The sequence below is a fragment of the Cygnus olor genome, chromosome 1 (assembly GCF_009769625.2).
Source record: "Cygnus olor isolate bCygOlo1 chromosome 1, bCygOlo1.pri.v2, whole genome shotgun sequence".
NCBI classification, from domain to species: Eukaryota; Metazoa; Chordata; class Aves; order Anseriformes; family Anatidae; genus Cygnus; species Cygnus olor.
Window position 1 is genome coordinate 141,356,054 of NC_049169.1, and position 27,017 is coordinate 141,383,070.

Genomic DNA, 27,017 nt, shown 5'->3' on the forward strand with positions numbered 1-27,017 from the left:
AGATCAGAGTCTCAATTCCCAGAAGTACTTCGGAAGAAATTAGCTTGGTTCAGGAAAACTGAAAAAAGCAGATGTTCAGATCAGACAGAAATTCTAATGGCTGTCAACAAAAGGTCAGTTACTCAAGCTAATAGTGTACTGCAGACATAAGGACATTCTAACCTCTGTTCCCCTTTGAAATCTGTTTTATTTGCGTTTTGTCCCTTGATAGGCATTTTGTTAACAACATTCAATATCTTTAGAAATCAAAATACGTTGCAGATTGCAGTACACATCCAGAAACAAGACATACTGAATTTCATCCAACTAGATAATGAAAATTTCATCAGTAATGGAGTGTTCTTTGGCTAAATTAGAACAGCAGTTAAAGCTAGCCGTGCTTCAATCCTGTGCATGCATGATGTTTGCACAAATTAGCAAAAAGTTTGAACCTAAGTTTCAGAACTTTATCTTCCTTTTTTTTTTCAGCTAATATACAGGCATGATTAAATGCATTTCTTAAATATTGCAAAAACCACAGCTAAAGTTTTAAATAATATGCATTGCACAACAAGTGTTTTTGGGGAAGCTACAGAAATAACTAAAATACAGAACACGTGGCAATAAATTGCACATCAACTAGTTGAAATGTTTATTAAGTTCATTAGGGCTTATCAAGACCTTTTCTAAAAATGTTTTCCTGATCTAGTAATCAAAGCACAATAAATAAATAGGCATTTTGCTATCAAGATGAAGCAAGATGAGACCCTTTGCAGTCTCAAGGAAATATGGTCTTTATTATGCTATCTTGATAACACTCTTTGGATTAAAAGCTTTAACAAACATCACCGGGCATGTGATGATCAATATCACTCGAGACGTTTGCCACTTTAAAAAAACTTGGAAGCAGTATATAATTAATAATGTAATGCCCAGTTAAACAAACTATTGACTATGTCCTCCCTTTTTGTGCTCCAGAAAATTCCACTCAAAATCTGCAGCTCATATTTTTGATGAATTTCTACAGACTTTCAAGAACTTTTATGGAAGATATTCTTTGGGAGAAGAAAGCGTGAAATGAGAGCAGGTGATTTACGACAGCATTTCTTTATGAAGCCCCTTTTGTCACTTTACATGCCATTGCCATTTCATGTTCTGAGGCTGTCAGGAGTCTCAAGGCTTGTCCATACAGAAAAGCTGCTTGATGAATGTGTCAATTTATAATACAGTAGCTACTCCAATTAATCTAACCGTGCAGGGAAACAGCAGATAGCAAGCAGTGTACAGTAAATCCAAAACCTTTCTTAGAGTACACTGACTTCTTAAACAGTTACAGCTCTGTGAAGTATTGTTGGTACAAAGCATTACTGCTTTAAGACAAGAGTGTTAATAAGTAGTGGATAGTATACAGTAGGACCATGTTTCTGTTATCGAGCTGTCTAAGAATGCAAGTGAAAATGAAAGTGTAGTTAACATCTCTAAAATTCCTACCCTGTTCTTCAGCCTGTTTAAACATCAAGCTCCTACACTGGATTTGCTCAATCTGTGTGTTTGGGGCATGGAGGGGTGAGAATAAGATTAGTTCAGGTTTCTCTGGGAACAGCAGTGAACTAGGATGATAAACTGTATAATTAAATTGCACAGAAGTGTGTAGTTTACACCTGTGGAGATTCCCTTCCAGGGCCTAATACTCTACACACAAAGTGTCTGTTAAAGTGTTTGTTCCATAGTGGAGAAAGACCTCCATGGAAAAAATATATGAATCCAGGAGGATTTCACTTAATGGCATTCTATACATCTGTACAGGGCCAGCCATTTTGCTTCAGTAGTACATGGTACCAGATTTAGGGCCAAAATTGTATGGGAGAATGCTGCTTGCTCATCTGCCAAGAAAATAAAGGAAACAGATTCAGGCAGGACACTACCTCCTCTTGCATAATTACCTATGCAAAAGATCCGCACTGCTAACAGACGCACTGGCAACGAGACAGGAAAACAAAAGGCTTAGCGAATGTCTAAGTAAAGCTTTCCCCCCCCATTTTCCTTCAGTTCTTGCAGAATACTAGGAATGGTGGTGATGCATGGAGCTTGGACCCAAGGTCTAAGCAGCCCTTGGAAGTTCAAACAGCGTGTTGCCCAGCTCTGCTGAGGGAATAATGCTCTCTCTTCATGCATGAACCAAAATAATCTCAGCTACAGTTAATTGGCTTCCAGCTGGTCGCAGCTCCTTGAGCTGCCTGGGAGCTCTGTCCGGGGATTAACCTGTAAAAGCTCAGGTCGCTCGCTGAGAAACTCACACTCCTCATGCCTGCCTTGGTGTGGGGTAGTGCCCAGGGCTCTGCTTCCCTCCCAGGGATGCACAGCAAAGCCACCTCAATCTGTCTCTTAACCTAACAGGGAGAACAGCCATATAATTTTTCAAATTGTGTCATGACTTGGACAGTTAGCCATTGGCCCTTTTTTACTGTGACACCCCTAGGAATTGCAGAGTAAGGTTACCAGGACATCTAGAGAAATGGCTGAAGATTAATAAAACCGATTTGAACTCTTTTGGTATTATCACATGCATAGCGTGTTTGCAACCAGGTTTGCACTTTCCACACTAGAAAAAGTATTTTCATGATCTGAAGTATCTATCTTTAGGCTACTTTAAAAAGTAAATTCATGAACAAATGCTTTAAACCTTGGTGAGAAAACAGAGCTAATGGAGTAGCTCCACCCCTAGATGAGTTGGTGAGGGTTTACAAAAGTCAGTTGCACAAATTAGTTAAAAATAAAGCGGTGGCTGGAGATGGGGTGCAAAAAATTCGGGACTACAAGCTATTGAAGTACTTTTTGTGTCTCATAACAGGAACAGGCTAGCTGAGAACATTAAATTATATTTAAATTCTTTAAGTAAGAATGTTTATAGTTGTATTGGGATAATTCTTGTGAGCCTGATCTGTTTTTGTCCCTTAACATGTTTAACCAGCTTTGTGGCAGTAAAAGACAAGTTATGCTGAACTGTGTTTTTTCAGCTGCTTGCATTTTTTCCACAAAAAGAGTCTTTGGAGCCTTTCGACTCAATTTCCAAGCGAAATATCAAATTAGGTAATTGGGGGAAAATACATGTAGAAAATATAAGTTGGCAAATGAGGACAGCCTTAGTACAATATTTTTACCAACTTAAATATCTAACGTTGCAGCTATTAGGTTTAGCTTAGAATACTTCTAAAATGAGAGACCAAGCAGCAGTAATACTTCCACAATACATAGAGGGTTCTGAATAGGCAATTTGCTTTTTCTGTAAATCAGAACGTTATAGTTAGCAAGTACTATAGTTTCCCATTGGGTGCAAAGGAAAAAAAAAAAAAAAAAAAAAAAAAGCCCAAACAAGCAGATACAAAGCATTTGTAAGCAGTGTTCAAGGTGATATATTGCCTGTTTGAAATGACGTGTTTGTACATTGCAGGGTTGGGCTAGTGCCATCTCTCACTTATAATTTGAAAGTCTGTGTTGGTTATTTTCACTCTGTTCCATGTAAGACAGAGCTATTTTGAAGCCTTGTGGAAAACAAACAAACAAAAAAAAATCACTGTAAAGTAACCATCCAGCATGAAATTTTAACAGTGTTTGGAAAGGAAACTCAGAAGATCTCTCTCTCAAAGCCCGTTCAGTCAAGCTTTACTTGGAGCTGCTTTTAAATACTCTTCTACTGGAATGGCAGAAACTCCTCCATACCAGCTCTGAAGCCAGATGTTCTCAATGTTCATTTTCATGAAGAACCACTCATAGCTACGAGGCCACTTTCTTATCACTGGGTGCCTGGAAGGACAAAAAAGAATAAATAAAAGATGTGCCAAATTACATGCCTAGTCTGCTTTTTTTCTTTAGTCTAGTGTGCTCATCCAGAATGAAACCTGAGATCTGAGAGTCACCACCAGTCATGTTTTTTGCCTTGCCTTGAAATAAGGTTGATGATGTTCCACACCTCTGTCTGGCAAGAACTACAGCTTAAGGCAGTCAGTGAACAATATCTTCCCCTGTCGCAGAACCTCATCTTTAAAGGCAGATGTTGTTTGGTCTCCAGTAGGTAAAAACAGTTAGAGGAGATTCTCTGAACATGTGTCAGGGTCGTGTTTGTACCTGTTCAAAGGAGACTGTGTTCTGTAAATATTACATCTTTGGTAACAGTCATGGTGTGTCAGGAGAATTAATAAAACCAGCTAGCAGGCACAGCACGGTCCCTTCGAGCTGCCACCTGCTAGAACCTTCTCATCCTGTATTTCTGTCTCATCTCTTGGGCCTCCCCTTACCACTAGCTCAACGAGACCATCCCCACCAGTAGTGCTGGCTGGAGGTGCCTGGTCCCCATCCCCCTCAGGTGTGTCTGCAGAGGATGCTGTGGGAGCTCAGCAGTGGTGTATGGATCAGATACAACAGCTCGAGTCACAGTGTTCACAAGAGCTGGGACCATTACTGGGTAAGACATGAGAGAAGACTCAAGCCTTGACACAGCAGCTCTGTCACTGCCTGGAGGCTCTGGAGAAGGGAGGTGCTGTGCCACCTTGCTGTTCCCCCCCATTGCTATTCCTTCACGTGGTGGGGTTTTCTCCCCAAGCCTGCTTGTTCCTTCCCTCCCCACTATTCTGGGGATGCTGATCCCTCCCTTTTTGCATTTCTCATGGGTTTTCTTGCAGAGTTGAAATAGTAGCTTTCCCCGTGAACGTGTAAAGGTTGGCTTTCTTTGTCCTGTTTGGAAGCAAGGCCTTGCAGTGGGCTTGGTCTTTATGTGCTCAAGGAGATCAGGTTTTGGATGATTTTGCCTCCTTGCTTGCAAAGTCGATGGACTTCTTTGGGGCACCTCATGTTTCCACCATGCTTTTAACCCCCTGCTCAGTATGCGCCAGTAGAGGCAGAGTGTGGCCAAATACTTGGTGGGTCTCCTGTGCGTGTGTGTGTGGGTCATCGGAGCTGAACTGGGGGGGTGACCCTTTGCTACCTCTCTGTAACCACGGCCTCTCCACAGCAAAATAGCCTGGAGGCTGGCACACTTGTAGGCTGCCATTGGAAGTCTGAGGTGGAGCAGCTCCTGTGCTGGCTGGACTCTGCCCCAGCTCAGTGTCCTACTGACCACCCCAGCCTGGCCACTTGTTGCAGGGGGAAGTCCTCTCCCCCTGCAGAGGACTCTGCAGAGGAGGCAGTTGATTTGATGACCTTTGGGGATTTCCCACTCTGAGATGTCCTTCTGAGCACCTGCTACTGTGTTAGGAAATGGCTCTGGCCACTGCTGACACCAGTGGTCCCACCATGTCAGTCTCACTTCTGCTCCCCAGTGGCTGAGCAGCTGCTGCTGAGACACTGGTGGACCCTGGCTCAAGTAATAATCCAATTTCTGCAAAGTTTGTAGAAAAGGTTTGTGTGCCAATACGACACCCATCTGTCCCTGGTCCCATTTTTTGCTATTGACGGAGGGGCTCCAGTAATTCTCTGTCACCCTGTCAGCATCTCGAGCCCCCTGTCGGCATCTCAGGGGTGTTGCTGACAGAATGTAGGATTTTTTTGCATGTTTTTGAGCAAAGGCAAACACTGACATTACCCCCCATTGGATATATGATTTCTCTGTTGATCTGTTCCCAGATGCTCCTCTCCCTTTGGCTCCAGAAGATGGTGGTCCACCAGAGATGGAGGTCCACCAGAGATGGTGGCCTTGAAGGCTTATATTGAGGGTAGTTTAGCTCAGAGTTTTATTCAATACTCCACTTCCCCCCTTGGTGCCCCTTTATTTTTTGTAAAGAAGGAGGATGGAGGCTTGAGGCTATGTACAGGTTATCAGGGATGCAGCATCTGCACCCAGGCCAAGAGACCAATGTGAAGGCTGCAGGGACTAATGAAACCTTTACCAATTCCTGTGCAGCCATATTAAATTAGTTGATTTTACTGCAGATTTGCTGGTGTCTCACAGGTATCCAGAGGAGTCATTCAAAATGAAGTTATTTTTGTTCTAGCGCCATGGCCTGCTGGATGGTGTGTAGACAGGTCGAGGCTCACATCCTACTTCTGGAAGCAGCTTATGGGCCTGCTGGGGGTGCAGCTCAGTCTTTCCACCTGCAGTGAAGCTGGTGAACCAGATCCTGGAGCAGTACCTCTGTTGTTCTATTATTTACCACCAGGATGACTGGGTCTCTCTGATAGTACTGGCCACATTTGCCTCTAACAGCAGTGTCTGCTCTTCCACACAGTAGGCCACTGTCATCCCTGTGACCACCCAGCTTCTCTGGCAGCTGCCCAGGGGTTTTGCCCTGAGGACTCCATCCAACAGTTGCAGCATATACATTTATTTCTTCCAGAGCATCTGAAAAAAGCAAAGGCTGCTTACAGACACGACGCAGATGGACGCTGGACATTGCAGCTGGGGACTGCATTTGGTTGTCCTGTGAACATGTTCGTTCAGTGCAGCCCTCTTTCTGTGCTCGACTGCCATTACCTGGGCCTGTATACAATTGAGTTGGCCCGCCATTTTGTTTGCAGCTTCCTCATTCTCTCAGGATTGCCCCTGTTGTTCATGTCTCCCTCTTAAAACCTGTTCGCCCAGATCCCTCCCAGCAGGCCAGAGAGAACATTGCGTCTGGGCCATGCTGGTTCCCAGCACATCCCAGTTTCCCCGCAGTATTTGATTCACTGGGCAGGATATGGCCTGGAGGATCATCGCTGTCAGCCAGTGTTGGAGGTGCATGTCCCAACTAAGGTTCAGGCTTTTGATGCCTGTTACACTGATAAAAACGGGTCCCACTGGAGGGTGTAGGGGCACACCCTGGGTGTGGGGTGGATGGTGCTTGTGTCTGTTCACAGGAGACTGTGTTCTGTAAACGTTATGGCTTCGGTAGCAGTTGTGGTGGTATGTCAGGAGAGGTCATAAAACCAGCTAGCAGGTGGGGCACAGTCTCTTCAAGCTACCGTCTGTTACAGCCTTCACGTCCTGTATTTCTGCCTCTTCTCTTGGGCCTGCCCTGGCAGCACACTCATTTATTCTCCAGTGTAGCTCATTTGAAGGTGTCAAGAACTGCAGTGCTGGGAAGCATGGTACAAATTGTTTCATTTTTACATTGCGAAGTTTCCAGGAGATGAGAGCTGATGAATTTTGTTTCCAAACCATGAGGTCTGGCCTCACAGAAGCCCACAGGCTTCATCCTGCAAATGGGTGTGACATGGTGCCCGAAGGTAGCAGAGCTCTGCTCTGTCTCGTTAGGGGGCTGTGGATAATGAGTACTACTTGTCCTGAGGTGGGATGGATTACTACATGTAGTGTCCCACTTAACAAACGCACCCTGTACTTATGGAATCTCTTCTCGCAGCCACGATTACAAAACACATGGTCTACTGGAGTCTTAACATTTACCAACTGTGTTTCCACACTTCGTTACCTCAACAGTTAAAAGGAGCTTGCAAAGCTCTGCCTGTAGGTCCAGGCAACACAGGAGTCAACATACTCCGTGGCCCCAAAGTAAAGATCAGGCTTGTTGCTTCTCGGGTTTTCTGTACCAAATGGCTGCATCTATATATTTGTCTCAAAACTGCAGGTTGTACGATACTATATGCATATCACATACAGACCTAGAAAACATTGCTTGCTTGGCAAATTTCGTTTCCTCTGGAGGCACCGTGACCATCTGTCCTGTGAGAGTCAGTCTGGCACACCTTGGATCCTCCAGATCGACTACATTTTTTCTGTGCACAGAGAAAAATGCTCATGTGTAATAGCTTGTCTTCTTTGCTTTTGAGAAATACAAATATAAAAAGTTGCAATATTTTCTCCAACCGTGCAGGTCTTTTCTACACTCAGCTGCAACATTCAGGGAGGTTGTTGAAGAAATACTCACCTGAAAGACCTCTACTGTAGAGATTTGCTTAATCTTAATTCATGCTCTTAAAAACTGCATTAATATATATAATTTAAAAATGTGAAAATGGCAGTTTTTCCAGACCTACGTACAGTCTTGAATTCAGGATTCTGAAGAGAATTAGTGAGATGATTAATAAGTATGTGTATATGTATTTGCATGTAATTTTTCTTTCTGCCTACCCTGGAAACTCAGTTCTTGTTCATTTTTACCCATTTTTCAACTGCTTTACATTGCTTTTCTTCACACACACACAAAGAGTCAAGTAAAATCTATTAAAAAAAAATCAACTGCCTTCATCCTTCAAACTGAGACAGGGTAGGTACTTGTTGCTTTTTGGCTCTTTCTATACAGTAATAATAAATAATTCCCATTAGTAGCTGTGGGACAACTGCTGACTCCAAGGTTTACAATACAATGATATAAATCATGAGTAAACTGACAAACTGCAAAAAAGTTTCAGGCAACGACTGCAATGGCCTGATCCTGAGACGTGCTGAGCAGCCCCAAGGTCCATTGCCAGCACATTGAGACTGCTCAGCATAGCCCAGGACTGTGTCCCCACGTAAGAACATAAGCCCCGAAAACTACATTAGGAAACAAAGATTGCATTTCTTGTTCTCCGTGTTTTAATCTGAAGCAGCGAATCACAGTAAATTACATCTCATCTGTGTGCAATTTTACATAAAGATCTCTGCTTGAGCCCTTTAGCCTCAACTGTGTGCAATCTGCAGTGGCTTTTTTTTTTGTTTTAACTCTCAATATGTGCCTATTGCATGCAGGAAACATATGGGCATCCTCCTGCAGCTAATTTAACACCTGCAGATTCCCCACAGATGGTTATGAAAGACTGTGCAGCTTACTGGATAAAGTGTCTGCTTTTATAGATAGGACCAGGAACAGAAATACGCAAGGAAATACAACAGGCTGATTGATACTTGGCTATGCCCAGTAAGCACTTGGCACAGTCTGTAGCCTGAGCTCCAAAGAGCCATTTGCAGTCACATCATCTCTGGGATGTTTTTTCAGCATCCTGTTTGGTCTGGAGCTGCCGTTCTCTGAAGGTGGTGCTCAGTGTAACAATGTCTGGACAAACTCCACTCATACTCTTTTTCCTCTACCACACTTTCTGCACGGGAGGAAGGGCGGCCCCCAAGGATCAAGCTCAGTCTTTTTGTTCGCATCAATAAATAACGGTCTGATTTTCTCCAGTACATTTTTTTATTATTATTATGAAGTAGTAAATGGTGTTCTGAGTACCTGAAAATCCACATTGCCTGCCTGGACACTGGGTTTAATTCTTCCAGTGTATATTTGCAGTAGAAACTTGTCTACATGGCCGCCTTGGCGTGCTGTAGATCAACACTAGCTCCTACCGCATGCTGATGATGCAGTTTCACATCCTGCTTACAGTGGTCCGAGCCTGTCCTGTCCCGAGCATTGCGGCTCCGTGCCCCAGTGACACCCGTGCTTCCTCTCACTTCTCTTGTTTGGGTGCTGTGGGGCCTTTCGGTCCGCGTGATCCCTTGGGCAACCGACCCATCAAAACGAGAATAAATATCAGGATCATTTTGACTAAAACGAGGGAGGAGATGGTCATGTGTGATGGGAACAAGCTGCCATTTAAGACCAGATGAAGCTACAGACAAAACTGCACTTTGTGATGTTTCAGGTTAAAGGTGACCTGACATAACAGCTGGCTCTGGCACTGTGCAGGCTGCAGGGTACCACTCTGTGGGGTGCCTCGAGGCAGAAAAGTAACCCAGTTTTTAAAAAAGAGGGAACAGTTTCCCACAGCTTTAAATTCCCAGAGCTCATGCCAAGGGGGCAGGATCCTGTCCTGCACAGAGACACAGGGGAGGGGCAGAACTGCCCCTTTTTATGGTTTCAGATGAAGGTGGCTTCCTCCACTTTGGAAGTGGGATAAGCTGTCCACTGAAAGGCACTCTACGTGGGAATCAGCTCGCCTACAGCAGAAGGATGAGCTGATCCCACACACAGATCAGGACCTGCAAGTCCAGCAGCTAGGGCAGTGCAGAGTCTTAAAGTCCATTTGAGTCATCCTGACCTACTGCTGTTTCGTGCTTAATCTCAGTACTGTATCAGTCTTAAAAGTACAGAAGGGGACTTCTCCCTAGCAAAGCTGCAGTTCAGGCGCTTGTTTTCAGCTGATAACCCTTTATCTCTGTGTATGAAACCACTTCCTCCAGAGCCTAACAGTACCATAAACAACTGAAAGCTGGGAGAAGCACGAGTACCTGCAACCGCCTTTGTCTGGTACAGCTCCTAGGTAAGATGGTGCTAATTACTTTCAGGGAGGAACTAGAAAGGGATTGTTATTAAAGGATGTCTTCGTTTCGCAGAGAGGATCAAGCAGATAAATTCGGGTGTGGTCAGGAGCAGTGAGACATTTTGGTTTGACACCTTCTCAGATGAGAATTACTCGATCTTTTTGTGCAAGTACTCATTTCTTCTACAAGCATACTTGCTGATTTTTGAGTAGGCAATTGACTTGGCTTGGCAGCGCTGCTCTTGGGTTGTGGATGCTGCCTTCCGTTGTTGAGAGGTTTTTCACCTGATAGGAGTGTCAGATGTGGCTCTTCCCTGATTTACAGGAAAAACTGCTCTCCACATGTTTAGCTGATGACAATACAGCCATATCTGGAATCTTTACATTTTATTTATTTATTTATTTTCCTGACTCCTTTTGTTTGCAGTTTTCTGTATGTTACTCTCTCACGAGTCAGGGTGTTACACTAATTGACACACACAATACTGTCGTTCCCAGTAAAAGTTATTCGGACTGAATTCTGCACAACAGAAGTTTATTTTTCTGGGAAATAGGGCAAACAAATTACTTGTTAAAAACATGCGAGATGAAGTTTTGGAAGAGCTCAGCAAGGACGACGATACATTTGAATCTAGTACACTGTGTTATTACTTTGTTGGCTTTGCATTTAGCGCTGGCTCTTATCGTGGGTTTTCTGTTTCAGAATAGTGACCTTGCGTTCTAATCTTACATTACCATTAGTATTTTCTTTATCAAAGGAGCCCTTCATATTCTGAAGTAAATCTGTTTCTTCATCATTTTTGGCATAGGATTTCCTTAATATCGTGTGATAACTTTTATACTTTCTAAACCATCAAAGATCCCTAAGGTTACTTCTAAAAGTACTTCTAAAAGTTAAATCACTTCTAACTGTATTGTGAACAGGTCTTGAATTTTCATTGGTGCTACTGGTGTAACTAATCTAAACACAGGCTTTGTTTCCCAGGAGTAAAGGGATATAGCCAGGGATATAGCTCACGTTTTTACTAAAGACATTACAGGGATATCAGGGATAAATTGGTGTATTTACTAAAATAGTCCTCCTTCACATCTGTTGAGGTCTAGTCATGCATTTACTAGTTCTTTATTGCCTTCTGTCTAAATAAATACATATTCAGCTCTCAGTCCCTGGGTTCGTTTTATCTTGTTTGGCACAAGGAGAAGAAGGTGTGCAGAAATGGCTTTACATAAAATTTGTGCACTACTGATTGGGGGCATGGGGGAGGAAACCCTCAATGGCTTCTAAGGCTCTGGGCAGAAAATCAGGTCCCCTGTAGCCCTGGAGTGGATTTCATGAAGGCTACGGTAAGACGTGAACTGAGGGGAAGAGAAAGTAGGGAACTGTAGTAGGAGACAAATCAATAAGGAACACATTTATTTATTTATGCTTATATGAAATATATACACTTTGTTGCAGAAATCAACTGAAGCCAGATGACAATGGAAGAGGGTTCAGCTTATGCATTTTATAAGAACACAATGCATTAAGAGAGGTTCTCTTAATTATTCATCTGATTTGTGAAGAGAAAATTGATCATCTCCGTTCCTCTGCTTGGTGAGCAAACTACGTATGCAAAGTTTGACCCAGTCTGGGCACTTGTCTCCTCTGGGCACGTGGAGTTAGAGAGCGAGCTACATTTGCAGCTGGCCTACAGAGTACCATCTTACCAAGGTGCCAGCGTTACTGAGCTTATGGACCAGCCTGTGTCCAAGTGAAGTATGTTTCCTGACAATGATGGGGAGCATGCTGCTGATGAACACACCCCACTTATTCTCCTGCATAGCACTTCTGCACTTTCTAAGTCACGGTTCAAGAGTGGTTCAGGGTAAAGACTGCCACCTACTCATTAAATTGTTTATTACACTAGCCATCTCATAGATTTTAATTAGAAGGTTCCTGCACCAAAACCATCTAAGTGCAGGTGTGATGAATGTATACTTCAGGCTGATGCAGTTAAATTGGCTCGCAAGGTGATGATGTTGGGACTTTGTTAGGACTCCCTTCTGCAGCTGAGCTCTCTTGATCTCTGCTTTGACTGTCGATGCTCTGTCCCCTGGTTTCGCTGGGTATTCACCTTCATCCTTGGCCTCTGCAGTCCATTAGTGAGCTGAAACAGATCTGGCACAGATCAGCAGTAAAAGCAAAAGAAGAGGTCAGGAATCATTCAAGAAGGAGAGTCAGTGTCCCTGAGAAGGAATTGCTAGGAAGAAGGTGGGAGGGCTCAGTGATACTCCAGGGACTGGGGGAGGAAGCAGAGGCCTATGGATGGGAATCTCTCCTTTCCCAGCCTGCTTTTCCCGTGGAAGAGCTGCCATCCTTTTCCTCCTCTCCCCTGAGGAGACAGGACCTTCCACCATTCCATGAAAAAACATTACTTTACTTTTCTACTTTTGAGCAGAACAGAAGAGAGAAGAAGCTGGGAAAGAGCTTTCTCCTGTTGCAGAAAGGGAGAGCCAAGAGCCAAGAAGAAAGCCTTATTTCTACTCCTGTTACTTTAAAGCACCTCGTATGTGGCGTAAGGGCAATGGGTGTCCACACATCCTCACCTCTCCTGCAGCGGTAGCCATGGCCATACGAAGCCATGCCATGTGGAGGTGGGGACTGGCTGAGGATGCACTTGCTGCTGGCACCGCTAAGCCCTGCTGCCTCCCACTGACACAAGGCAGGCACTCTGGCACCCTGTAAAGGACCCCTGTTCACCCTGCCCCAAAATGGCAAATAGCTAGAAAGTAACTAGTATGGCATCATAGGATTTTTTGTCCTTTTTTTTGTCCATTTACATGAAGGAATGGAGGAAATGCTACGTCCTCTGAAAACTACTGTAGACTGCATATAATTTTGATTATTAAATTTGATTAATTTTGAAAAGCTAGTTATCCTTCTCATTCATTTTATTTTCTCTCCACTAACCGCTGGAGTCTCTGAGGCAGACGGAGCGTATCGGTGCTGCTAATCTGCGTGGCATGAACGTCAAACAAAATCTCCGCTGAAAGCAATTTCATAATCTGAAAAGCTGTTGCTGGCCTTCAGCTGGATATGGCTGAGCAGTTTCGCCCTGCCCTGCTCTGACTTTGACAAGAATATCTTTATCAGCCATGTTTGAGAGCCAGCAAAGATGGTTAAAAGACATCTTGGCTTTTGGAAGAGCTGTCTTCCACTTGGGAACTGAAGAGTGCTGGTACAATGGCTCTTCTGCGTTTAAGTGAGTCGGTATTCATAGCCTACCTGTTTGAAAGTTTTAGGTCATTTTGCTGTTCCTAGAAGATAATAATTTCTAGAATGTTTTAATTATAATTTATTACATGGAGTCAGTCTCTTTGTCTATCTTCATCGACAATAACAACTCATTTCTTTAGCTGAACTGTATGTTTCAGCCAGGAAGGTTTTATATAGTTTAACCACAGACAATTCACAGAAAAAAAAAAAAAAAAAAGAATCACAGCATCAGCTATTTCTGTAAGCAAACTCAGAGAAACACATATTAGTGCTCCAGACAGGGATTTTGGGAAGTTGGTTATTTAAGCATACAAGGAAAAAAAAACAGTAATTTAGAGCTGTATTGTGTGCATTGGGTCATGATGATAGTAGGTTTCATATTTGACTTTCTAATTTGGTATCTTCCTGAATTTTTAAATACAGATTTTTCAGGAACTGCTACTGACATAATTATTTGCGTATGACTAAAGAGGACCAATATAAATACCAGAAATAGAAATGTGTCTGTGCCACAGAAACAGGAGGTGGATCTCAACTCCTCAAAAAACGAGGGATGGATGTCTGGATTCAGCCTTTGTCTTCTGCACGCATAATTTCTCCTTGTGTGAAGGCACAACGCCAAATTTCTTTGTTATATTCATCCTTGCATTAACAGACAGTGGCCAGAGGCAGATAAACGTTGGGTGGCCAACAGAGTCCTCAGAGGTTGCACCTGCCACCCATTGCGGGTCTGTCTGCCTCTCAGGATTGCCTAGGAATAAAGTTAGAAATTCGTGCGTGCCAGCGACCAAGCACACAGAAGGGACCCTCACCTGCTGAAGCACTCTCCTCTAGCAGTCCTTCCTGCGGCCTGCTGCTGTCCAGAAACGCTGGAGATGCCTTAGCCTGCTCGTGCTGATCTGCTACCTCGAGCAGTAGCTGAAACGCGGTGGGTAGAAGGGCTCTGAAGGAGCCAGCCCTGATGCAGGTCATAAAACAGCAGAGGCATCTGGGTCACTCAGAATCACTCCCAGTCTGCAGAGTGGATTTGAAACACCATCCTCAGGTTAACAGAAAGGAAAACAAACATATGGACTGGCCCTACAGCTCATCACTTTTCTTTCTTTTCCCCTTGTGTGAAAATCAGTTCATGGCAGCCGTGTAACTGTTCCTCCTCTAGGAAAGCTGCATTTAGTCGGTCCCTATGAACGTGCTGAACCTGATGGCAAGGAGACGACACATGTTTAAAATTAATTGCCTGTTTTCCAGACTGAAGCTGTAATGAGGCAGGCCCAGGAGCTTACTTGGAAAGAGAGATCCTCTGAGCAGCTTGTGTGTTGGGAAATTCATTCAGAACAATAGCCCCTCTATTCTTTACTGCAGGGTTCAGTCTTGTTCCCTCTGAAATCTGTAAGAATAGGACTCAATCTTTTCAGTTTTTATGCGCAATAGGCATGCCAGCATGGTCTATTTATAGCCCTGAACCATTTAATTTTTCTTGCCTCTATTATCCATTTATCAGCCGTCAGATCAGTTGCTAACTAACCCTCTCTGTAGACCGAGCATCAGAGGGTGTCTGCAGAGAGGCGCAGCTTGTCTCCCTCTGGGAAATGGAAATCTCTGGGTCAGAGATGAGGAATCCAGGCTGTAGCTGCAACAGTGTAATGTCCTGCAATCGCCGCCTATTGTGATGCATCGCCGCTCTCTTTCTTCCGTTATTAAAAGTTGGTTTTGTACTAGCTGGGGCTTTGCAAATTTTCTCTCCAGCTGATTAAACATTAAGGCTGGAAAACCAGACAGGCCACCCTATATTCCTCACAGCCCCACAGGTGGGAATATTTATTGTCCAGGTTTGAAGCTTGAGCATGTTCTGAAACAAAACAAATGAAATTCGCTACTAAATAAACTTAATATCAAACTGATGTACAGGCACACAGGCCACTTGATTAGATACAAGACTATTGAAATGTCAGCTGTGTTTTTTTTCTAAAGGCCAGAGATTTCTTTTGTGTGCAATAGGTCAGAAGCATTTTTCAGGAGAGTGCGAAGTGCTCCCAAGAGCATTGACTACGGAGCACTGACTACGGGCATCAGGCAGCTTTCAGTTATTTTAATTCTTACAACTCAGAGTAGGTTAATAACGAAATTCCACCAAAATTCTACATGAAAACAGGCTGCAGGGCATAATTCATTGCTGGCGTACAAGGACGCGAACTTTCTCACGTAGAGCATTATTCATTTAGCTATTTTGCATACTTATTTTGGAATCAAAACAATTAACGTTGCCCTTGCCCCAGAGAAAATTCTGGTATTAAAACCATCTATAAATGACACTTCCCTTTGTGACAAAATCTCCACAGATGCTGTCTTAATACCTAGCACAGTCCGAGGACTGCCAGAATAACAGGTCTTGCCTCTCGTTTAGCCTGAGTAAAGAAGAGAAAGAAACCTGCTGGACAAAAGCTAAGCCACCACATGAAGCCCTGTGCTGTGGACGTTCCCTGCGAGGTTGCTCTCCTAGCTCAAAACGTAAACTCATTTCTGACCCTGGTTACATAGGGGAGGGAAAGAAGAAAGTTAAACTCCCAGTGCCCACATGCTTGCTGACTGTGAGACGGCCCCAAAGCCTTCTCACTTTCCTAGCTATCAAAAGTGCAAACAGCAGCTCACCAAATGCCCCAGCTTTTCACTCTCTTTATCTGATATTTTTTCCTTTAATGCCAACCAACGTCTGTGGCAGACGAGAACTCCAGAAATAATGAAAACCAAAGTGAACGTAATGACAAAATAAATAATGCAAAGAGCAGTGATTTGACTCCAAATCTCTGTACTCAGTTCAGCAGTGAGCTCAATATTTAGAGTATGGTTACATGCTAGAATGGGGGTGTCATATTTTCCCTCACCTTCTCCTCTCTCCTCTCCTTTGTGCTCCTCTGGCTTTTGGAGAGCTGCTGCAAGTTGCTAACCCAGCAGAAACCTAATCCAGCAAAAAAGGGAAGAGGTTTCTGGTAGGTTACAGAGATAAAGCAGCCCCCTCGATGGCCACAGGAGGGGTGGGACTGGCTGGCCGGGAGCAGCACCAGGTGTGGGACAGACAGGCGGAAGGACCAGCAGAAAATGTGATTGCCATCACTGGGTTAATCCTCTTCAGCTTTAAATTTGAACTCGAGGTCAGACAAATCCCAGAGCTGATGTAAGAGAAGGACGGAGGCAGCATGTGACCAGTCCTAGGGAAGGAGGGAGCGCAGGGATGTGGCCACTGGTAATTAGTGTGGCCTCAGCTGTCTTGGGAATAGGGGGTTAGCTGCCTGGCAGTGCCCAGAGTGCTGCTGTGCAAACTGCAGGGTCTTCTGGCACGTTAAACAACAGGGCAGGGGGTTGTTCGGGAAATTAATAGATGCTTAATAGGAAGACAGTGAATAAATATTCTTGAAAGGTTGTGATGTGTCTGATTTTCATATTTCTATAAATCATGAATCATTTCTCTTTTGTTGGTGAACAGGCTCTTTCCAAACAGGTAAATCAGGCAGCAGTGTTGCTAAAATATAAAAGGCAAAGACTTTCAAAAGCAGATGTTTAAAGTCAAGGATGAAAGGCCACACTTTGGTGCCTAAATGGGTGTCTAACTTTCAGAAGTGCTCATCACCAGCAGCCATCATCAATGGAAGCTGCTCTGAGCCTCTGAAAACAGAACATCCATGTAGGTGCTAGGACATGGGGCTTAGGTTACATTTTTAAGCACCTGATCTAGATGTTCAGCTCATTATTTGATTCAGTGAAAAAGCTCAGAAGGCAGGAATAAGCTTCATTAGCCCTTTACTAAAGAGCTGATAAATTTAATTACAGTTTGAAATGGTTAATTCAAAATATTTAATGAAATAGTTTTAATAAACGAACAGAACCCTTCTCATCTTAGCTTCACCACTCTGTTGACCACCTCATCCACTCAAAGCTGAATTACCTTAATAAATGCTGTGATGAAGAGTACATACTGGAGGTGACGTTGGAAGAGCCTTGCATTCCTCAGGAATAGGATGTCAGCCTGAAGTCACTCTTACTGCTGAGGACTAAGTAACGTTTTGTTTTACCACCACATAACTCTTAAGAAAACGAACAGTATATTCTGGAGACAGACAGGAGAAGCAGTAACTACCTTTATATTTGCCATTCACTGCTTTTTTTCCAGTGTTCTTTTCAGCTTGCAGGCTTGAAATTTGAGATGACCCAGCTGGGGGTTGTCTTGGGTGTAAGTCTGGGATCTGGTTCTTGAGACAAAACTCTCTTCCCCCAAAGAGAACCTTAAGTTGAGGTAAACACTTCCAGTCTCATTTCTTTCTGAGGCAGCCTCTAGTCACCAGTTCTTCTATCTATTTCCTTGGAGTATCAGCTAAGATCTGCTTTCCTAATGGAGTCCTGTCTGACAGAGTTTCGGTGTCACCTACCTCGTCACGTAAAGAGGCCGTTGGAAATAACACTTCACAAGAGGCCGACCCAGCCAAGTCTGCCACACGTTTGACTGTAAACAAACATATGGCGCAGACATGTCTTTTCCAAGAAGACAAGCATGGCGGAGAAAATTGTATTGTCTTCGAGTTTACATACATACACTTTACACATGTAACATTTCGGTGATCTAGAGTTCCTCATTGTACACATAGTTAGGAGGAAAGAACTCATCTTTTCATCATGCTGTCTCTGGAGAGGCGAACCTGGGGCTAGCTACAGACCTAGCGTCCTTTATGTGAAGGATCATATGCCTATTGTTTACAGTATACAAGGAGACAAAAATTTATGATGATACCATATTCAGCTGTCTCTCTGAAGAGATAGAAACTGAGTGACTGAGTGGCATGAGTGTAACTTGTGCCTGAGATTCTCTTCTTGACCCTGGAGAGCTACAGCCCCACCAAGGCAACAACCAGGGCCTCCAGAGCTGCTCATCAGAGCAAGGGTGTCTGCTTTACCTTGACTTCAAAAGCCCTTGAAACTCTACTGACTTTATTGACTAGGTTGCTGAGGCCTATAATTGGATCTCAAACACCTGGATGTTATGTCAATACCTCCAAAAAGAGATCAAAGTTTGGCCATGCTAATGTGCAAGTTGAAGGCCTCTCCAGCTGTTGATGTTGATACTTAAGTGATACTACTTAAGTGATATTTCTGCTTTTCTTCAAGATATTTTACTGGGGCAACTTACTGCAAAACAAACCCAAGGAGGAGCTTGTAGCTGATGGTGAGAGTCAAAAATAAAAACAGGACAGTGAAGGTGGAGAGCCAGCATAAAGCTGTCACTGTTTCATTCTGAGGTCTGTGTTTGTTCTCACCAAAGCTAGTACTGGACATACAACATTTCGTTACCTGCAGAAATTTCCATCCGCCTCTGGCAGGGTCAGAGAGGCCACAGGATCCTTCAGGAGATCCGCCACAACATTATGCTTCGGTGTCACGTAAAAGAAAGGGATTCCAGTGCTGTTATTGACAGGACCGTCACTGATAAGCAAACAGTTCCCAAAGGGCATACCTCGGATCTGCAAAATCCAAAAAAGCAGTCATTGGCATGTTTGCATGTAGACAGTTCACAGTGTAGGGGATTTCCTGAAGGGTTCTAGCAGAAAGGACAGCAATCCCCAACTGCTCAGTCTCCTGCTTTCTGTTGTTATCATGGGACAGACCATCTCCTAAATTAGATCTCTCTATCACGCTTTTGTGAAAACAGGTATCTCCTCTATTTCCTTTTCTCCAGTCCTGTCTAAGACACAATAGGGAAGATTCCTGTTTCCACTGAGCTTAAAGGAACTACCAAGTTAAAAATGCCATCAGCATCGAGAAATGTTTACTCCAAAACAGTGCTGCTACCTTCTCTCAAAGCAAAAAGGAAACAGATCCTAAGTCAGCCTCGATTCAGCCTGCTTTTTACTCCAATTTTGCCTCCCCTTTTAGACGTGATTCGGAATGTGATTCCATTAGTTTGCCAAGAGACGGGGGAAGGCATTTCAGCTAGAATTGTGTTTAAAGTCAGACTGCACGTCAACTCGGCCGCCTGGGAGGGAACCTCAGCCCTGGGAGGGGTGGCAGCCACCAACCCGTCCTGCCAAGCAGCGAGGAGCCAAGTCCTCAACAAGTTCCCTCCCAGTCACTGAGTTGTGTAAATACCTAACGATGGATATAGCGCATGCAAAAACGTCCTTACCCGGCAGGGACAAACATTAATACTCTCTGTAACGATTTATGTTTTTACTATGCCTTTCATCTCATTACAAATCGCAAGGAGACATACTTACTGAATTATTATTTTTGAAGTCTTCATGTATTTCTCCATGGTCAATTAGATGTTAAATAGTAAAATTATCAGTCAATATATTAATTCAATGTAACCGGTAAATCCTTTACAGCAAAATCAAATTAAGTACGAGTAGTTAATAAGAAAACCCTGGATGCTGTTATTACTTGGATTGCAGATGTTTATACGCCTTTACAATTTGAAAGTTCATAGTGTTTATAAATGGTCCCCGTACATGCTAGTAGGAACGTTTTAAGTTCTAATGAAGCTGGATAATGCAGAAACTACAAATACCTGTTTGTTACTAAGAGTCACCAGGTAAAAAAGCAGTAGCTGTCAGTCGTATTGCAGGACATGTTCGCATTGCTTAAAAATTCTCGTTTTTTTTAATGAATGGCTAATTTAGAGTGGGCTTTCTAGAAGAATTGTGATCACAGACGGCGTAACTCAACACTCGGAGCACAACACCCCCTCAGCAGCCACAAACTGTATCGCGGCTCGGGCTTTTGCGCGCTGTAATTAGCCGCAGGTTACTGCAGAGCCCGCTAAGGCTGCAACCTGCCGAGAGCCTAAACCAAGGATTTTGTGATTTAACCGAGGAGTTGATCTCTCATGATTTACCAGGCTCTCCGACGACGTGACGAGGCGCTGCAGGCTCCCCGTCAGCAGGTACGCACCTCACCAACCTGCCCCAGCCCCGGCTGCTGGGGGGCGCCCCGGGCAGCCCGCGGCCAGGCTCCGGAGGAGGGCGGACACCTTAGTGCGGGTCCCGGGCTCCCCCCGCTCCCCAGCCCCGGGGGTCTCCCCCCCGTCCCCGTACCTTTCCGTGGGCGGCCACGAAGCCCCAGGCGTTGTGGCGGGCGAGGAAGCGGCCGGCGGCGGCGGCGGCGCGGCCGTGCCGCCGGTAGGAGAACATGGCGGTCGGGGCGACCCCCTGCCCCGGGCGCCTCGCCGCCGGCCCCGCGTCCTCCCGGTAAGCCGAGGCGGGGAAGCTCTGCTCCCACAGCCCGCTCGGCTCCTCCAGCAGGGTGGGCAGCGCCTCCTCGGTGGAGGAGCTGTGCAGCTCGCCCGCCGCCGCCGCCGCCTCGGGCAGCGGCCAGGACACCGAGCTGACCACCACGTAGCCCCCCGCGCCGCCCCACAGCAGCCCCGGCAGCCACCGCCACCACGCCGACATCTTCTGCGGCTGCACCCGCCCGTAGCGCCCCCCGAGCCTTCCCCGCCGTCTTCCCTGGGGGACAAGCTGCTGCCTCGGGATGCCGGGGCCGAGCGACGGCGAGATCCCAAATGTGAGGGAGGGAGGGCTCGTGGAGCTCGTCTCGGTGTGGAAGTATGCGGAGATGCTACTCGGTGAGGTGGTTGGTAGGTGAGGAGGTCTTCGTGAGGTGAAGATTGGGATGTGTGTTGGGTTTGTATAATGGACCTGCCCTGTAAGGGGTGCCTTGGCATCACTGCTCCCCTGGGCTTGGCAGAAGACCCCCTTGGTACAGCACTGCAAGCACACAATGATATAAAACCTGTCCTCGTAACCTTTCATTGCATTCATAGAATCATTAAGGTTGGAAAAGACCTCCAGGATCATCTGGTCCAACCATCCCCCTATCACCAATGTCACCCACTAAACCATGTCCCTAAGCACCACATCCAACTTTTCCTTCAGCACCCCCAGGGACGGTGACTCCACCACCTCCCTGGGCAACCCGTCCCAGTGCAGGTTATTGAAGGAGTGCAGGTTCAGCAGGAGACAGGGAGGAACCGATCTCACAGGAGACTCTGCCTTTCACAAGGCTCCAGGTACATCTATCAGACCTCACCATCTATACCTGTGAAGGACAGGTCACCACGTTGGTCTGCGGTTGCAACTGCTGCTTGATCGCCTCATGAGAAGATGCTGTACAACTAATCTTGAATAAAAATGGACTGAAATTTTGAGTATTCTAACTTATATTTTCCACTGTGTTTATTATTACTATTATTATTTTTTTTAATCTTCAGCATAATAACCTGAAGGAATAGTGAAAATGGGTATAACGGGCCTTAAGGCTGAAATTAATTTTTCAGATTGTGAAGATACTTTTCCAGTGAGTATGATTTCACAACGAAACACTTAATCTTACAAGTAAAATTGAATATGCTGCTACTGTGCCTTTAGCACGTGGTCCTGACTGCATATGCTGTGATACCACTCTTTTATATATTGATTCCCACTTCGGTGCTTGAGCTGAGGAGTGTAGATGCAAGGAGAAAATAAATAAAGATTTGCGAAACAAAATGAGTGGAAATTTGATAAGCTCCTCAGGAGTGCTTTTCTCTAGTTCAGGAAACATCACTTCTTAAAATAACGAAGGAGTTGTCCCTTCTTGAAATAAGAAGACATGCTCTTCAAAACTTTTTTTTTTAAAATCTCAATTCTCTGGTGTTTCTCACATGACCATTAGTCCATTTCCTCATGCAATCTGCTACAGGTGCAATACAAATTTCATACTCTATATTTACTATTTCACATGAATTTATTCCAGGGTTTCTCTGTAGAGATTCTTTGCTTGTACTCTACTTGTAGAGCAAGTTCAAACAACTTAGTTTCTGACATAAACAAATCAATAACGTTATACACAACCTATTTTATTTTAGTTAATACAATTATGCCTGAGATATTGACTCTTGTATCCTGCAGAAGTGGGAAGCAAAGCAGGATTTTTTCAAGATGTGGAAATCAGTGCTAAATTCTATATGTGATAAGTATCAGTTTTAAACTATGTACTGTAGACACAAAACAGCATTGATCCAGGGTCATTAATCTATTCTGCAGCTTCCAGATAAATTTACCACAATGACTTCACGTGGGTCTCCAGCTTCACTGATAACAATAAGTACACTGATAACTGATAAGTACAAGGAATAAAAACAAAACACAAATATTTCACCTTTTTATTCTGAAGTTTTATTCAAATAAACTCAAATAACGAAATCACTTGACAACTTAAAATAACCATCTTACTAGCACAGTTTTGCATTTAGTATTTACAGAAAAAGATCTTAACTTTAAGAGAATAAAAATAGTATTTCTTAAAATTATATCAGAAATAAGAATGGTCTATCCTTATAAAGTATTTTCAAAAGTCAGGCTGATTTTCTCTGAAAATTACCTGACCATGGGAGGTAAAACTAAAAGAAAAATTCTGTCCATCTCTGAGTAGTAACTGCTTCCCTTCCAACAGCAAGATCCAACTTAATGAAAATTTTAGCTATTTTGTCTTCCAAATCACCTGGATGACCTGAAAGTTAGAAAAGAAACATGAATGTTTTGATTGTAGGGACTGTAAATCTTTGTTTCTCCCTTCATTGATGAAAAAGTCTTCTCTCCCTTCATTAAATAAAAGTCTTTTCTCTACTTTCCTGCTGAACCTTCTCTTTTTTTTTTTTTTGCAGATACCCAACCTAATTTTACATGTGTTAACCCAACAGGAGGAGATACACAGTACATTTCCTCATAGGGTGGCAAAGGTCTGATAGGAGGACACAAATACTTTCTGATACATCATTCGCACTTTATGTGTCTGCTACAATGTGTATAATGTGTATAATGGCTGCTATATATGTGTCTATTCTCTTCCAAAACAAATAATCCCGGTCCCATCTCTCCCCCGTCCCATGGACTTCTTTTCCGTGCTGAAATTTTGTCTTTCTTAAAATCAGTGGAATTTTTGCCACTGAATTTAAGCAGGGACTTTACTCTTATTTTTGATCATTTCAGTTAGTGATTTTACTTGATCTCTGTATCCTGGATTACTCAGACCACTCAGATGAACACCCACCATTCATTTAAGTGAAGTAGTTAATTATTTCCTTTTTTTTTTCCTTCCTTTTTAACAAACGAAAGTGTTTGATTTGCTCTCTGCCAGCAGAGCTACAAGCAGTGTTCCCTCAGCCTCTCTTTGCTGTATATTGTATGGTACAGAGGCGTGGAATTGGATTAAAAGCTACAGCACAGTGCTCTGCAGATAAACCCACTGCAGGTGTGCAGTTTAATAGGATTTTAATTTGATAACAAGTGAACAAAGAGAAGAAGCGCAGAATGGGATTTTCTAGATGAAAAAATGCTGCTTGTGCTGAGAGAAAGCAACTGCAAGCTCTGTGATAAGGAATAAAGATCAGGCCAATGCTCTCTGAGCTGCCCTTTTACAGATTACAGTTCACTCACAGCATCTTTGTTTGTGCCATCAGTTTCAACAATTCTTAGTTCAAGCTACTTGCATTCGGCTATATAGCATGTAACCTGCCACACTGTCCATTAAGCCAGTTTGTTTAAATCTTGCATTGTCTCATTCTCCTCCCTCTGCACTTTTTTATATAAAAAGAATGTTTTCCTTGGGAGACGTCACCAGCTTGGAACATATTCAGTTTTCAAGATTATTAACAATGATTTTCATGCTTCAAATTAAAAAAAAAAAAAGTGCTGCGCTGTTCAAAATACATGGAAAAACACAGTGTCTCTGCTGAGGAGTGTAATTTATATTCAGCATGAACTAGGGATGGGGGACCAAAAACAGATGGGGAAGGAAAAGGAAAAATGAAGGTGACAACTGAAAGATCATGAAGAGATCTGCTAAGACACAGGCGCATATTGCTGCTGCTGATGCAAGGGCAAGGTTGGGAGATTCTTTTCTGATTTCTGTTACCAGTCCTCCCTCTCATTTTTCCAGGGTTTCACAGCAGAAGTGAGTTTTTAGCACTAATTTCAATGAGATGCGGGTGGAGGTGCGATGAACAGATTTTTTCCAAGCATAACAGGCTGCATAGAAGGCATAGAAATGCCTTGTGGGACAAGATGAAAAAGATACGGAGGTTGGTGTTGTTGGCAGAGGATGAAGTGGAGGATGGGAGCTGAAGAGAGACACCAGGCCAGAGAGATCTGCAGAGGCTGCATGAGGTAAAGGACTGAAAGGGAAAAAAAATACAAACGATACCCTCGATACACAGTGCGGGAAGTCAGGCAGCAGACGACAGCCCTGGAAACAGCAGCGTGGCTGCTGGATGCCACTGAGGGTTTGTATACCTCACAGGATGGGTTCTGGCTGAAGGGGGATTAGCCAGGAGCAGGGACAGATGGCTGCCTGGGAGCAGGGGAAGGTGATCAAAAGTCACAGAAGACAACCCCTTTTGCAACAGGAATCAATTCAGGGGATCTACGGAGATGGTAACATGAACAAAATGGTAGGAGATGGAGACGCTTTTGGCAGCTGCATTTTCAGCAACCTGTGGAATTAGTATTGACGCCCAAAGAGAAGGAGCCCGCAGTGGGTGCGGTGGGAGTACCACCCATTCTTAGGACACCAGTTGCCAGAAATGCTCACCCACTCTGTTCTCGAAACCCTTTTGAGCTGCAGGTTTGAGTATTTCAGCTCCCTCACAAACCGTAAACTGAACCACAGCATCAGCAGGCTGTTACAGGGCTCTCTTTTTCACCCACCACTATCAGTCTGGCACATGGGCTGGTGGAACCTGGGGCTTTCAGTTCCATTATCTGTCAGGATCTTTCCCCTCTAAGCTTTTCCTACACTTTCCCAGTCCTTTACATTCTCCTTCCCTCTTCCATACCTTCTCAAGTGGCGCTACTCCCCTTTTTGGGTTTTATACCCATCCTCTCTTACTCTGGCACCCCTTGTCCCTCGCTCTAACCAGCCTTGCTCTGTTTTGAGGTCATGTTCAAAATACGTAAAAAAACCAACACATTTATTTATAGGCATATCACTTACACAAACAACCCGGGTCAAATCCTTGTCTGCTGTCACCTGCTTAAGAGCATTGCAATGGCCACAGAGGCCATAAAAAAAACCCATATGGACAGCAGAGTGAAAGAGCACAGGAAGCAGGACAGACATTGAGTAAGCTTTCTACTGGTTTATCTCCTGATTTCTGGCCATCAGTGGTTTGGCAATTCCTTGGTCATACCCTGCATCCAGCTCAACTTGTTTTTGAAGTTAAGGTGGTATGGCAGGACAGATCATTATACTGCATTTCAAAATAAGTTGTTATTTTGTCCAACAACCCATGACCTATAATCCTTCTTGTTTTGTCCCCTCTGTGCCTTCTTTCTCCCCTCCAATTTTCATTGCTGACCTAGTTTTAGCATATCACATTTAAAAGCAAGGGTCCTCCAACAGTCTTTACAACTAATGAAGATGTTTTTTAAAACAGTTAATTTCCAGTCCTGGTCCTAGTTTATAAGCCGTAAAATAATGATAGCAAGATCACCCCAAAATGTTATTTTCTCCATGAATCTTGGTGCCATTAACATTTGTCCAGCTCCGTGTTCTGGAAAACACAGTGTTCTCTGAGACTGAAGACAAGCGCTGTTATTACATGGAAGAGGAATCTGAAAACAGCTGAACATACGAGTGATAAATATATCAGTTGTATTAACCACAGAGGCTTGATCCAGATTCCCATATGGCCTTGTATTTAGCCTCGTGTCCTAAGAAGACTTGGACATTTTGTTTTTTACCTGTATGTCATCCCTTATGCTGCTAATTTTGAACCAGGAGACTGACTGCAAGAAAGTCTGGCACAGCAGAAAGGCCTCAAGGATCTCCCACTTCTACATCTTTTGACAAAATTAATAGCTGGGTGGAGGAAAAAGAGCCTCTTGGTGCTTCCAGTAGTGAGAAAAGACTACACCATTTTCTCTCTCTTCTGGTCGGTAAATACATGCAGCCCATTTGGTCTGCTAGCCCACAAGCTGTGCTGAACCTACCAGAATGCCCTTCCCAATTCCCCCAATTTATGGCCTCTCTCTCTCATTTTTTTTTTCAGTTTTCTTTAGAGCTAGTATTTTATTTCACCTTGCTGCCTGTGGCTGTGTCCTCCAAACAACTCAGAACTCTGAATATGTGTCGCTTAATCTGACGTTACTCGGGCTCTGCATCAGAGTTATGAGAGCTGGCTGTGGAGCTTTGGCTTGAGGTTGCTCCTCTGCAAAATAGCCCCAAAGGTAGCTGGGCTCATAAACCAACAGAAGGGGTGGGTCATTTTGCTCTGTGACATAGAAGCTTTCAGCTCCCTCCTCCTCTATATAGGACTGGAAAATGTGAGCAACATAATCCAAGAGTAGCAAATTAAACAAATGCCAGGATCCTAGATTTAAAGAAAAATAAATAAATAATTGTAGCAATTTCTTAATTTGCATATTTTCATGATGTGTTCTTTTTAGAAGGGCTTTTTTGTAGTAATGGACTAGACAAAGCAGTCTAGCACTCATTAAATAATACTTACAGAATTATGTACTTCCAAATATCATGGCAAAATATACACCAAATACGGATTTTAAATATAAGCAAAAGCCTTTTCCCCTTA

The 27,017-nt window shown here is 43.8% G+C and overlaps 2 protein-coding genes across 4 annotated transcripts in view; both read right to left on the reverse strand.

The window, feature by feature from the left end:
- Window positions 1-1,333: 1,333 nt before the first annotated feature.
- CREG2 (cellular repressor of E1A stimulated genes 2) lies at window positions 1,334-21,161 on the reverse strand. Its single transcript, XM_040536014.1, has 4 exons — window positions 20,485-21,161; window positions 18,743-18,912; window positions 7,573-7,686; window positions 1,334-3,783 (listed from the first exon to the last, which is right to left on the reverse strand). The coding sequence occupies exons 1-4, from the start codon at window positions 20,839-20,841 to the stop codon at window positions 3,636-3,638; spliced, it is 789 nt and encodes a 262-aa protein (XP_040391948.1). The 5' UTR covers window positions 20,842-21,161; the 3' UTR covers window positions 1,334-3,635.
- A 1,691-nt stretch (window positions 21,162-22,852) lies between these two features.
- The window catches only part of RFX8 (regulatory factor X8), a 30,719-nt gene continuing 26,554 nt past the window's right edge, over window positions 22,853-27,017 (reverse strand). For all 3 annotated transcript variants that reach the window (XM_040535985.1, XM_040535978.1, XM_040535968.1), the window contains 2 exons: window positions 26,507-26,798; window positions 22,853-22,939 (listed from right to left, as the gene is read on the reverse strand). In XM_040535985.1, the coding sequence (XP_040391919.1) occupies window positions 26,539-26,798 (260 nt within the window). In that variant the 3' untranslated portion in view covers window positions 22,853-22,939; window positions 26,507-26,538. The remainder of the gene's footprint in view (window positions 22,940-26,506; window positions 26,799-27,017) is intronic.